This window comes from Musca vetustissima, unplaced genomic scaffold, assembly GCF_032173495.1.
Source record: "Musca vetustissima isolate MV318-11 ecotype Yass unplaced genomic scaffold, APGP_CSIRO_Mvet_v1 utg7762, whole genome shotgun sequence".
Lineage (NCBI taxonomy): Eukaryota > Metazoa > Arthropoda > Insecta > Diptera > Muscidae > Musca > Musca vetustissima.
Window position 1 is genome coordinate 66,013 of NW_026887718.1, and position 12,322 is coordinate 78,334.

The 12,322-nt window shown below is 34.3% G+C and overlaps 1 protein-coding gene across 1 annotated transcript in view; it reads right to left on the bottom strand.

Annotated features, from left to right (window-relative positions):
* Nucleotides 1-658: 658 nt before the first annotated feature.
* The window catches only part of LOC133335422 (progestin and adipoQ receptor family member 3), a 34,328-nt gene continuing 22,664 nt past the window's right edge, over nucleotides 659-12,322 (bottom strand). The window contains exons 2-6 of the mRNA XM_061543693.1: nucleotides 10,009-10,209; nucleotides 1,600-1,704; nucleotides 1,251-1,535; nucleotides 989-1,177; nucleotides 659-920 (exon numbers count right to left, since the gene is read on the bottom strand). Of these exons, the coding sequence (XP_061399677.1) occupies nucleotides 690-920; nucleotides 989-1,177; nucleotides 1,251-1,535; nucleotides 1,600-1,704; nucleotides 10,009-10,209 (1,011 nt within the window). The 3' untranslated portion in view covers nucleotides 659-689. The remainder of the gene's footprint in view (nucleotides 921-988; nucleotides 1,178-1,250; nucleotides 1,536-1,599; nucleotides 1,705-10,008; nucleotides 10,210-12,322) is intronic.

A 12,322-nucleotide genomic window follows, 5' to 3' on the forward strand; every position in this document is an offset into this window, starting at 1 on the left:
AATTGATTAGTGATTGTTCGCATGCTTTGTAGTAAAGACATTTTATAAATGTAGTTCCAATATAAGTCAATTCTATGTATGATTGGTGATCTTATCCTTGATATACAAAAAAATCAGAACTGCACTACATTTTTTCTTCCTCTTCTTTTTTATAACAATCATAGCAATAACAATAATAATAATAATGACGATGATGATAATAATAATAATAAAAGTTAACCAAACTAAATTAAATAATTATGTTAAGACTAAAGTTTCATTACAATATCGTTTGATGGTTTTGGGAATTTGGTGGGAATGGCGAATGTATCCAGTTGGAGTACCACTCCACCCACCAAGAAAAATATTAATAAATTAATCAGAATTAGAGTGCTTATGAAGTGTCAAATATATAACTGTAACAACTGTCACTTTCAGTATCTTTCTTCACAAAATTAACACCATCGATCAGAATGAAAGCGGTATCAGATATCCGGACAACTGGACTAGACAAACAGTTCGGCATTTTGTTGTTCTTATTTCTTATTCCCATTGCTGCTAATTTGAATCTTCTTGTGTTGGGAGTTTTGCTTTAGTTTTTTTGTTTTTGGTATATTCTCAACACGTTCTGATGGCATGCATATATTTTTTAATGAATGTGTTTTATGATATTGTCCGAGACATTAGCATGCTAGCAGGCTTGATAGTCTTCACGTCAGGATGGGTCCATTGCAGCCGTTGTTCAAGCGATATTCAGCATAGACCAGACCGGTGTTGTGCCAGTGATAGAAAGCGGCCAAAATGAATAGATGCCACCAGTTGTGTGAGTGACCAATGTAGTCAACTTTGCCGGTCAGCCAGCGTTCGGGAATCTTTGCAGCGTATATCACAAAGGCAATAGCACACAGGGCATACATGATGATGACACGGGGAACCATTAGCTAGAGAGTAAAAAGAGGTACATAATTAATATGAGGAGTCTAGAATCCAGTAGGTGTCTAACACTTACTCTCACAAGTTCATTTTCCAAACCACCCATGACCACAGTCCAATGGCCAAGTGGTATGACACCATAAGCTGCCCATGTAAATAGCACCGCTATTTTTGCATTTAGGGAAACATTTAATTTGGGAATTTGTACAACCATAGCTAGGGCGAACATGCTCAAAGCAATCACAGAATAAATTATTCTAAGAGACTGAAAATTGAAAAATATACAATTTCAAAATTAATCTTCTGTTATTTTGAAGACATTGTCATGTTGTACCCACCTTAAAACACCAAAAGGCATAATACATGCTGCTGATATAGATGGCCACCAGTGACAACGATATGCCCAAATAGTCCACCGACAGGAATAGCTCATAATGTTCTTCCGATTTACACGAGAATATGTGATAGATCGAGGATAGCAGCATGCACAGGCAGAAGCATATCAAGAGGCATACAACCAAAATCTGATCCTCAAGTTCGGCATGAACTTTTAGGAATTGAAAATCGAATATGGTCAAGCCAATAAATAGTATACAACCACATAAATGACTCCATATGTTGATCTGTGAGAGAAAAGAGAAACAAATGAAACTCATTTTGTTATTTAAGGATGAGGGGATTACTTACCGTTTCATTTGTCCACCAGAACATACTTTGCAGACACAATTTTGTGGAGAGGAATGTACGATAGCCATGTCTTATGTAAGGATTAAATTTTAAATGATCAGGTGCCTGAAAATATAAGAAAATGTAGAGATTTAAAATTTAATAAGAAGAAACTCTTTTTAATTTGTTCCATAAATATCAGGTTCAAAGTTAAAAAAACAAGCGAATCGTTCGATTGGATCTAAATTTTCATACCTCAAAGCATTACATAGGAATTAAAAATATGTCTTTTTTGTCTATGTCTAAACATGTATCCAGGAGAATTATCGACCTCTATGTAAGATGGTTCTTCAAAGTACCGAAAAGGGTCGGAACATTTATATGGGGTTTATGTCCTATGTTGAAAATATTTTACGAACAAGTTGTTTAAACACTAAGAAACCTGAATATTCCATTAAAGATCGATCGATTTGGAAAATGTGCCTATCTTAATACTTAAATTGCCGGGATCTTTTACGGGGGCTGTACCTAAAGATCAGCCGATATTTTTGTTTTTGTAGCAACTGAATTACAAGAAAGAAATTTATTATGTATTGTCTCTTTCTGACTCCTCTGTTTTCAAATTCAGGAATGTTCCATCCTGTACAAGTTGGGTCCATAAATAATTCCGACCTGGGCAGTTGAATAAGTTCACAATCTGAATATGCGTTAAGTATTCGGACCGTGATCTTAAGTGATCTATAACTAATATTGTCTGTCTATGCATCTGATTCTCCTCTGCTGCTATGATTGGTCTGCACGTATAGTATTCATTCGGTATTGTTCTACTGCTTGAAAGATTGCACCTGTATGAATGCTATTCAAGCCTGCTAGATAAACTTGTTGATATCTCTCCCGAAGTGTATGAGTAAGGCTAAGGCAAAGGTGTTCTCGACGATAAACCCAAGTAGGTACTGCATCGACAACATTCGATGGTTCACTGTTGTAGTTCTCAGAGCGACATTCTGGCAGGTTCTCCTTGTCAGCACCCCAAGTGCTGCCGGCCAGCGAATTAAGGACCTTGTTCTTAAGGAGGAAACAAAAGAGGACTTTAGGCATGGCATTTTAAATAGTCTTTGTTTAATGTAAAAAAACAAGTAAAGAAGTGTCAGTCGGTGTTGCCGACAGATATATACCATTCAGCCTATGGTTTGGCCCTTTGTGGAGAGGTACAAGAAAGTGTGGACCAATGGGTCCGATCTTCGGACTTCATCTACGCTTGGCAGAGTTAATTGGTTGTACAAAGTTTGATTGAAATCGGATAGTCATTTCGCATGATATAAAATTAATTTTTTGCACAAGTTTGACCATTTTGTGGGGGAATGGACCAATGGGGCTCATCTGCGGACTTGATCTAGGCTTGGTAGAGATAATAGGTTGTGCAAAGTTTGTTTTAAATCGAACATTCCATTCGCCTGGAATTGGATTTATAAATATTGAACATTTTGACCATTTGTGGTGGAGGTACCAGAAGGAGTAGACCAATCCCTACATGATCTAGGCTTGGAAAAGATAATAAGTTGTACAAAGTTTGGCTCAAATCAGACATTCTATTCACCTGATATTGGATTTATAAATATTGAAAATTTTGACCCGTTGTGAGGTACCCGAAGGAGTGGACCAATGGGTCTACTTGATCTAGGCTTGGTAAAGATAATAGGTTGAACAATGTTTGGTTCAAATCGGATATTCCTTTCGCATGATATTATTGAATTCCACATCTTCCAACTTCAACTAAGTTGGGAAGGTATATTAAGTGCAAATTTGAATGAAATCGATTATTACTTATATTCCCTTCGAGAGTTATCGTGCACACCAGCCGGCCAGACAGACGGATGGGCATTTGTAAATCGACTCCAAATTTTATAAAACGGATTTGGACCATGGGATCTAAAACCAATATTTCGATGAGCACATGAGATTTGGCGCCCAATGAGAAACCACAATAAGAAATTAGAGCCAATTTGACTTTTATTTTAATTCGACGAACATTTCGATGTGTTGCAAAAAGAATGGCAAATTTTATATACACTCTAAATATGGTGAAGGGTATAGAAGCTATTAAAAATCTACACATACATAGTTATGCTTAATATTCTTCCATGATATTCGGTAAATTATGAAAAAGAACAATATCTGCAAATTATAAAAATCTTCTACAGAATTTCGGCTTATGCGTAGTTCTCAAAAATGAGGCCTGCAACACCGTATCCCGAATTCTGCGTATGGTTCATGGTTAAAACGTGTTGAAGTGACGTACGTTGCCACCTCTGTTCAGTGGACAAGTCCATATTGGAAACCCTTTTATTAACCGAACATCAAAAATACTATAAGTATCCTACATGACTGTAATGGATACATACAAAACTATCGATTGAATTAGAAGAGATATAATTATCGACATACAAATTATTATCGTGTTGGCATTTTTTTTTTCATTACTACATAATATTTAAAAAAAATTACAAAATACAATTGTTATTTTTGTTATAAAATAAGGCGCTACCCATTATACCAAAACAACGGGTCACAGGGTTGTGCAAAAACAACCAATAAAAAGATACACCTTTATTTATACGTATCTACATACAACTGTACTAAAATTTAGTTAATTTAGAAAACAAATCCTACACACTCACACATACAATACCCTATTTACAGCACCAATTACAATACTTTTTTTCTTATATTCAGATTTGGACGCTAACCAAAAAATTGTAAAAACAAAACGAAAAAAACACAAGTCACTAAATCAAAGTCAAAGCCAAAAACACAATAACAAAAAATCTCTTTGTTAATAATGTTAACCTTGATTTAGGTTTGCAAAATCAACGTCTGTCTGGCTGGTTGTCAGTTTGTCTGTCTATCGGTCTCTCTTGCGGCCACTTCAGTGCGATGCGTACATGTGTCTGTTTGTCTGTCGGTTAGATCGACAAACGTGTGTAACTCAAGTCATACTGCTCCAGAGTCCATGTTTGTGCAATACCTAAACTGCCTAAAGTTATTCCATTCGCCTTATCTGTCATTGCTGTTGTTGTTGTAATTGCTATTGTTTAGGTTTCAGTTTTTTGTTATTTATGTTAATAATTTAACATTAATGGTGTAAATGAATAACAAATGTGGTACAACAATAATGACAACGACAACAACAGAACAGAGAAGACGACCAGTGGCTGAAATACCCATCCCAACTAAGCAACCAACCGACGACCGACCGACCAACCAATCAATGAATTCATGATTTGTTAATGAATTTTGCCAATCAATGTGTCAACAAAATAAGAAGAACAGGCCAACACTTTTAGCATGAACTTGTCTAATGCCAATTTGCCAAATGAAATGGTCATCTATCGTAATAACATCGAACGAATACCACTTCTTCGTTTTACAAAAAAAAAAAAAAAAGTTTAGTTAGACTTCATCGTAATGATTTGGGTGAAGATCGCCATGTCATACCTTAAAACTTAATATGTCAATTGATAGAGTGTTGAAATCAATCGCCAATAGCCAAATACAGCAACAACATATTTGGCTGCCAATTGGCAAAGGTGTCGTCAATGCGACTCAATTTGGCTAAATTCTTTCAAAAACTTACAAACACACAACACAACGATATTTGCATATCTTGACTTTGACCAACAAAAGGCATTTGACATTGAAATTTTGCGTAGTGGTTGGCTTATGGATTTGCATAAAAATGTGACCTATTTGAATACAAGCTACACATATTACATTACAAAAAATAATAGGAGGTTTGAATAAATAATAATAAGGGAATTGAATGAATAACAAGACGTTGTTAGATTAAGTTTGAGAGGGAGTAGTATAGACTTCGTGTCATAAGTTTTTAGAGAATTGGGGTTAGAAGGGATAATATACATAATAATATACATGCCTACATACAATAGCTCTATAAAGTGAAATTTTATTATTTTGAAATATTGAACATAGGTCCTTAAATCATAACTTTCAGAATTGTTTTTATTGGGATAGATGTTTTTGATATTCGGGTGGATATAACGTCCATATATTATACATTTATATATTTGTTTTTTTATGATGGGCACTAAAATAGATCTGCGAAATACGGCACTATATACAGTGGTGGTAATCTCTTTATTTGAAGTTTAAAAAATAGGTCAACTTGGTATTTTGTTGAATGCTTTAGGTTCAATTCAAGCTGTAATTGTAATATTTCTCAGAAATGTTTGGTATTTTGCTGTATAATTTTTTTTTAAAACGGATAACTCGATCAAATCTGGGTCAAAACATATGCAACTCTGACGAATTTAGATATTCCTGGGTGTGCTCAAAAATTCGCTCGCGAATGATTCATAATGCATTCTTTTCGTTTTGAGCTCATTTTACGAATGAATTTATTGCGATATATTCTTTACCAAATGAGCATTCGCCAAACGAATGTTCGTATACACATAACTAACGAGTGAGAGCACGCAACAACGATCGTTCGTTTTGTTTGGTGGTTGAAATACTTTCTGACATTCGCTCACGAATGAAAACAAACATTCGCTCAAACCAGCAACAAGACAAAAACAAAACGTTCGTGAACTTAATAGTTGTTGGCCATGTGTTTTGTTATTCCACACATGCCCAACACTTTCTACACACACACATTCATTCGCTGTGTGTATGTGTTTACTTTTTTATGATATTTTTGTTTGTTTTTATTTCTAACAGCGCTCGCGAACATTTGTTTTTTTGAGTTTTTAAAAAGAATGCTCTTCAGCAACAAATGCTCGCGAAAGAACGAATCGACGACGCTTGCAGCGAAGTTTTATATTTCGTGAATTTTTCGTACAATGCGAACATTCGCGAGAGATTGCAAATGCTTGTTCATTCATTGTAACTTTATCATTCGCGATAAATTGAAAACATTCGAATTCTCCATTCGATTTGTTGTACATGGGTATTTCTAAATGTACTGCCAAACCGGTCAATAGAGATAGAGCTATAGATGCCAAAATATGTCTCAGCATCCAATCATGTTGTTTGCCATTATCCAAAAAATGTCAATGTGCTCTTCCACCATAAATAAGTAAAAAGGTCGCTAAGTTCGCCCGGACAGAACATTGTTAACTCTCCAAAATGTGGAGAGTCTTCAGAATACTTATTAATATTTTCTGAAAACTCGAAATGGCTAAATATAATCACACCGATTTAAAAATACGGATTTAACTATACAATATATCTAAAGTAGACGTCATCATCATATTGGGGCAATGCTAAAAAATTGACCCACATTTTCTGGGAAAAACTATGTTTTCTCCAAGAACTCAAAATGCTAAAGTTTTTTCGTTTAAAAACTTTGTCTCACAGTTTCAGAATATTGGGCCGATATCATATATTTTAGGTGTGGTCGATGTATACTAAATATCATAGGATTAGTAGGGACGGAATTGGAAAACATTGTATTAAATGTTGTGAGCGAGATTGAGAATTCGGACAGACAGCAAAATAAACATCGTATTTTACTACCATAAAAATATTTCCGACGAGTTTTTAGAGGTGTTGCAAACAGAGCGATCTTTTTAAAATCCAAACAAATGCCGACAAACCAATTCTTATGCAGTCTCGTTGAAATGTGTATGAAAACCCATTAATATTTTTTAATCTCTGTTATTTTAGAGAACCCGCTAATATTAGTGTTCAATGTGTATACCAAGACAGAAGTTTACAAAACTCTATAAAATCATTAATCATAATATCTAATATTTTTTTCCATTTTGATAATTATTTGTTTCTCTTTATACCCTTCACCACACTGTGGTACAGGGTATTATGTCTTTGTGCATATGTTTGTAACAGGCAAAAGGAAACGAAATAGACCCATGGTTCCTTTTGAGAATATGCATAGAATCACTTTTTAAGTCGATTTAAGCATGTCCGTCCGTCTGTCTGCCATGTATTTTTGTGAGCAAAGTACAGGTCGCATTTATGATCCGAATTGGATGACATTTGGCACAGATCATTTGTTTGGCCCAAGGACGAACCCCTTTGAAATTGGGAAAAATCGGTTCAGATTTAGATATAGCTCCCATATATATTTTCGTCCGATTTAATGTAAATGGAGTACCAAAGTCCCTATATATCTTTCGATTTGCACGAAATTTGGTATAACGTACTGAATTGGGCCTAGAGTGATGTTTGCCAAATTTCATTAAAATCGGGCCAGATTTAGATATAGCTCCCATATATAGTTTCGTCCGATTTCATGTAAATGGTGCACCAAAAATCCCTATATATCTTTCGATTTGCACGAAATTTGGTATAACGTACTGAATTGGGCCTAGAGTGATGTTTGCCAAATTTCGTGAAAATCGGGCCAGATTTAGATATAGCTCCCATATATAGTTTCGTCCGATTTCATGTAAATGGTGCACCAAAAATCCCTATATATCATTCGATTTGCACGAAATTTGGCATAACGTACTGAATTGAGCCTAGAGTGATGTCTGCCAAGTTTCATGAAAATCGGTCCAGATTTAGATATAGCTCCCATATATAGTTTCGTCCGATTTCATGTAAATTGTGCACCAAAGTCCCTATATATCTTTCGATTTGCACGAATTTTGGCATAACGTACTGAATTAAGCATAGAGTGATGTCTGCCAAGTTTCGTGAAAATCGGTCCAGATTTAGATATAGCTCCCATATATAGTTTCGTCCGATTTCATGTAAATGGTGCACCAAAGTCCGTATATATCTTTCGATTTGCACGAAATTTGGCATAACGTACTGAATTGAGCATTGAATGATGTCTGGTGTGTTTCCTGAAAATCGGTCCAGATTTAGATATAGCTCCCATATATAGTTTCGTCCGATTTCTTGTAAATGGTGTACCAAAGTCCCTATATATCTTTCGATTTGCACGAAATTTGACATAACGTACTGAATTGAGCCTAGAGTGATGTCTGCCAAGTTTGGTGAAAATCGGTCCAGATTAAGATATAGCTCCCATATATAGTTTCCTCCGATTTCATGTAAATGGTGCACCAAAGTCTCTATATATCTTTAGATTTGCACGAAATTTGACATAACGTACTGAATTGAGCCTAGAATGGTGTCAGCCACGTTTCGAGAAAATCGGTATAGATTTAGATATAGCTCCCATATATAGTTTCGTCCGATTTCATGTAAATGGTGCACCAAAATCCCTATATATCTTTCGATTTGCACGAAATTTGGCATAACGTACTGAAATGAGCCTAGAATGATGTCTGGTATGTTTCGTGAAAATCGGTCCAGATTTAGATGTAGCTCCCATATATAGTTTTATCCGATTTCAAGTAAATGGTGCACCAAAGTCCCTATATATCTTTCGATTTACACGAAATGTGGCATAACGTACTGAATTGATGCTGGAATGATGTGTGCTGAGTTTCGTGACAATCGATTCAGATCTAGATATATATATTTTCGTCCGATTTAATCTAAATAATGTACCAAGTTCTTATGTTGCATAGCGTTTTGAATTTAATCCAGAATGATGTATGCCAAGTTTCGTGAAAATCGGTCAAGACTTAGATATAGCTCCCATATATATTTTCTTCCGATTTAATGTAAATGGTGCACCACATGTATCTTTCGATTTGCAAAAAGTTTGGCATAGCGTTCTGAATTGATGCTGAGATGATGTGTGCTGAGTTTCGTGAAAATCGATTCAGATCTACATATATATATTTCCGTCCGATTAAATCTAAATAATGTACCAAGTTCTTATGTTGCATAGCGCTTTGAATTTAATCCAGAATGATGTGTGCCAAGTTTAGTGAAAATCGGTTGAGATTTAGATATAGCTCCCTTATATTATATATTGATTTTGAGCAATTGACGCACCAAGGAACCAATATATGGCTGATAGGAACAAAAGGTACTGACATTAGTTTAACCTAACCTGTGACAAGTTTCGTTGAAATCGGTTCATATTTGGATATAGCATCCATATATAAGTAAATTATGCATCAAACTCCTAATATTTGTTAGATGGACATCAAATTTTGCACAACGTACAAAATTGAGCATAGAATAACGTAGTTGGATTTTCTAAAAGTACAGACCTAGCCCAACGGATGACCTATTGATATTTGTTTGAAGTCGGTTTACATACTTTTGTTCCATTGTAACAAACGAATGACATGTATATGGATAGATCTAGGTCGTTTCACATTTAGATAAATATCACATATTTTATTTCATACAATTTCATGATAATAGACCTGTTTAATATAGCCATAGTGGTGAAGGGTATCATATAGTCGGCCCCGTCCGACTTTACTACTTTCCTTACTGGTTTTGTATTAAGTAAGTATGTATTATATAATCAAGGAAATAACTACTCTTTTTCTCTATATTTCAAAAGATATTACTTACCTCTTCAAAATTTAGCAACACTTTATGTTTATTGTACTTTTCATTGTCATCGACCTGTGATTCGGATTGGCAACAACTGTTACGTTGTTGTTGTTGCAACGATGTAACTGCAGCTGGTGAGCCATGGCCCAAAACATTTGGCTCTTCATTTTCCGGAAATTGATGAGTGTCTTGTGAAGAGACATGTTTGGGACCTTCGTTCTAAAAACAAAAAAACATAAAAGGAAATAAAATTAATAAATTATGAAAAGAATAGAAGAAAAAATTGAATACAATAATTAAGAGGGGAAGAGTAAAATAAAATAATCTGTATATTGATAAATTATTTTTGGAAAACGGTTTGAAAAATGACAGAATTAACTGTTCATCGTTGCGGAAGAAAAGGTTAGTATTTGCATACTAAAGTTCCGCAAATTTGCATAGCTAATCGCATCAAAGTTAAATATCTAAACATTCGCGTTCCTTTTAAGATCCACGTTTCTTTTTGCTCTGCTAATTCTTCTTTTTTCAATTCATTTGCAAGTTGGCCAATTATAAAACCTGTTGAGTTCTGAGATAATTGGATATTTCCTCTTTGAGAAATAATACGGTATCAACTAAAGTTCTATTTTTGAAAAAAAAAACAATATAATAAAAAAAATAAATATAAAAATAAAATATCAATGGTTAATGGAATTATAAAAGTAGATAACTGGAAAGAACAGGAACATATTGAAGTGGAACAATAAAGACAAAAAAGTTCAGAATTATTCTTCTTACTCGGACATCGATATTTAAAAAAAATAAACATCTTAATATAATCGATTCAAAATAAATTATCATTCTAGAATCTATTCAATAAGTTCTGTAATTTGCAAATATCACACATTTTCGTGAAATTTGGCGAAATTATATATGAGAGCTATTTATAAATTTAAACCGATATATAACTGAATGGGAGATGGGAGCTATATCAATATATAAACCACTTATTGTCAATCGGCCAAACATAGTTTGAACTATTATTATGAAATCGAAATCTAGTCTCATTCAATGGGTACTCGCCTTCTTTAACTTTTGGGTTGGCTCAGCTTTCTATTTATATTAGCTAACGGGAAGCTAATTTTTAACGGGTTTGACATTCGTCTGCTTTTCCAGAGACCTAATTTACTTCGCAACTTCCCATGAAGTAAAGGGAAGTTCAGGCTTATCCTTCCGAGCATCAGTTTGCTGTTCGCGTTTGTTCCTCCGCTTCACTCCCCTTATAATTTCTTCTTTCTTCCTCTTCTACCATCTTATTAGGCTCTTCGCTCCTCAGACGGTTATGTTAGTCTTACCCTCGTGATGAAACTAGGAATTTCAGATTAAGTTCCCGCCTTTTTTGATGGGTTTGGTCGAGATATGGAAATATTTGCCTTCAGTACTACCTGAAATCTCCCGAAAACCTTATCTATGATTTTCAATATGAAATTAGACTACTTCTACATGTTTAATTTTACACTAAGACATTTCGAAATAAAGAAAAGGAAATAATTTGTCATAATCATAATTTGCACACATACACACACACAAGTTCTAGTTCAAATGGATGGCCCGCTTATATTATTTCCCCCTATTTTGTATTTGTTCTATTTTTCCTAATTCTAACCGACTAAATTTATTTATTTGCTATTTTTCCTAATTCTAACCGACTAAATTAATTTATTTGCTAAAGAATAATTATAAGTTCAAGTACTATATTTAGTAGTATCATTATTTAAGAACTTTTTTGTTTTTCATTTCAATTATTTTTTTCATTTCGTACATAAATATGCACTCGTACACATGTTGTACTCAAGTACTTTGTATTTGTATATACATATACATTTATTATTGTAGTTGTATGTTTTTGTTTATATTTATGTTTTTTTATTATTGTTTTCTTGCTACAAAATAAATAACATTGCTGTTTCTGTTGTTTTTTATGTTCTTTGTAAGCACTGAACAAAAAACTACTGTTGCTCACTCAATTACAGGCTGTTGAGTTTGAGATGGGGACGAGTGGTGAATTTCGAAAACAAAACGCAGTTGCATGAAATGTTGTTGTTGTTGTTGATGCCGTTGCCGTCGCAGATCTCAGCGAATGCATATTTCCGGCAACAACAATTGCACTTGTTTATGTTGTTTTATTCGGTTGTTCTGTTTTGAGAAAAACAAGAATTGCCTTCTCGTCGTCGTCATCAACATCATCATCCAAAAGTGGGTGTGTGCAAATTGCGTTGCATAATTTGTTAATTATTTGTTGTTGTTATTGTATTTAATTGATAGTTTTTAAGTAAACAATCGACAAAATAGT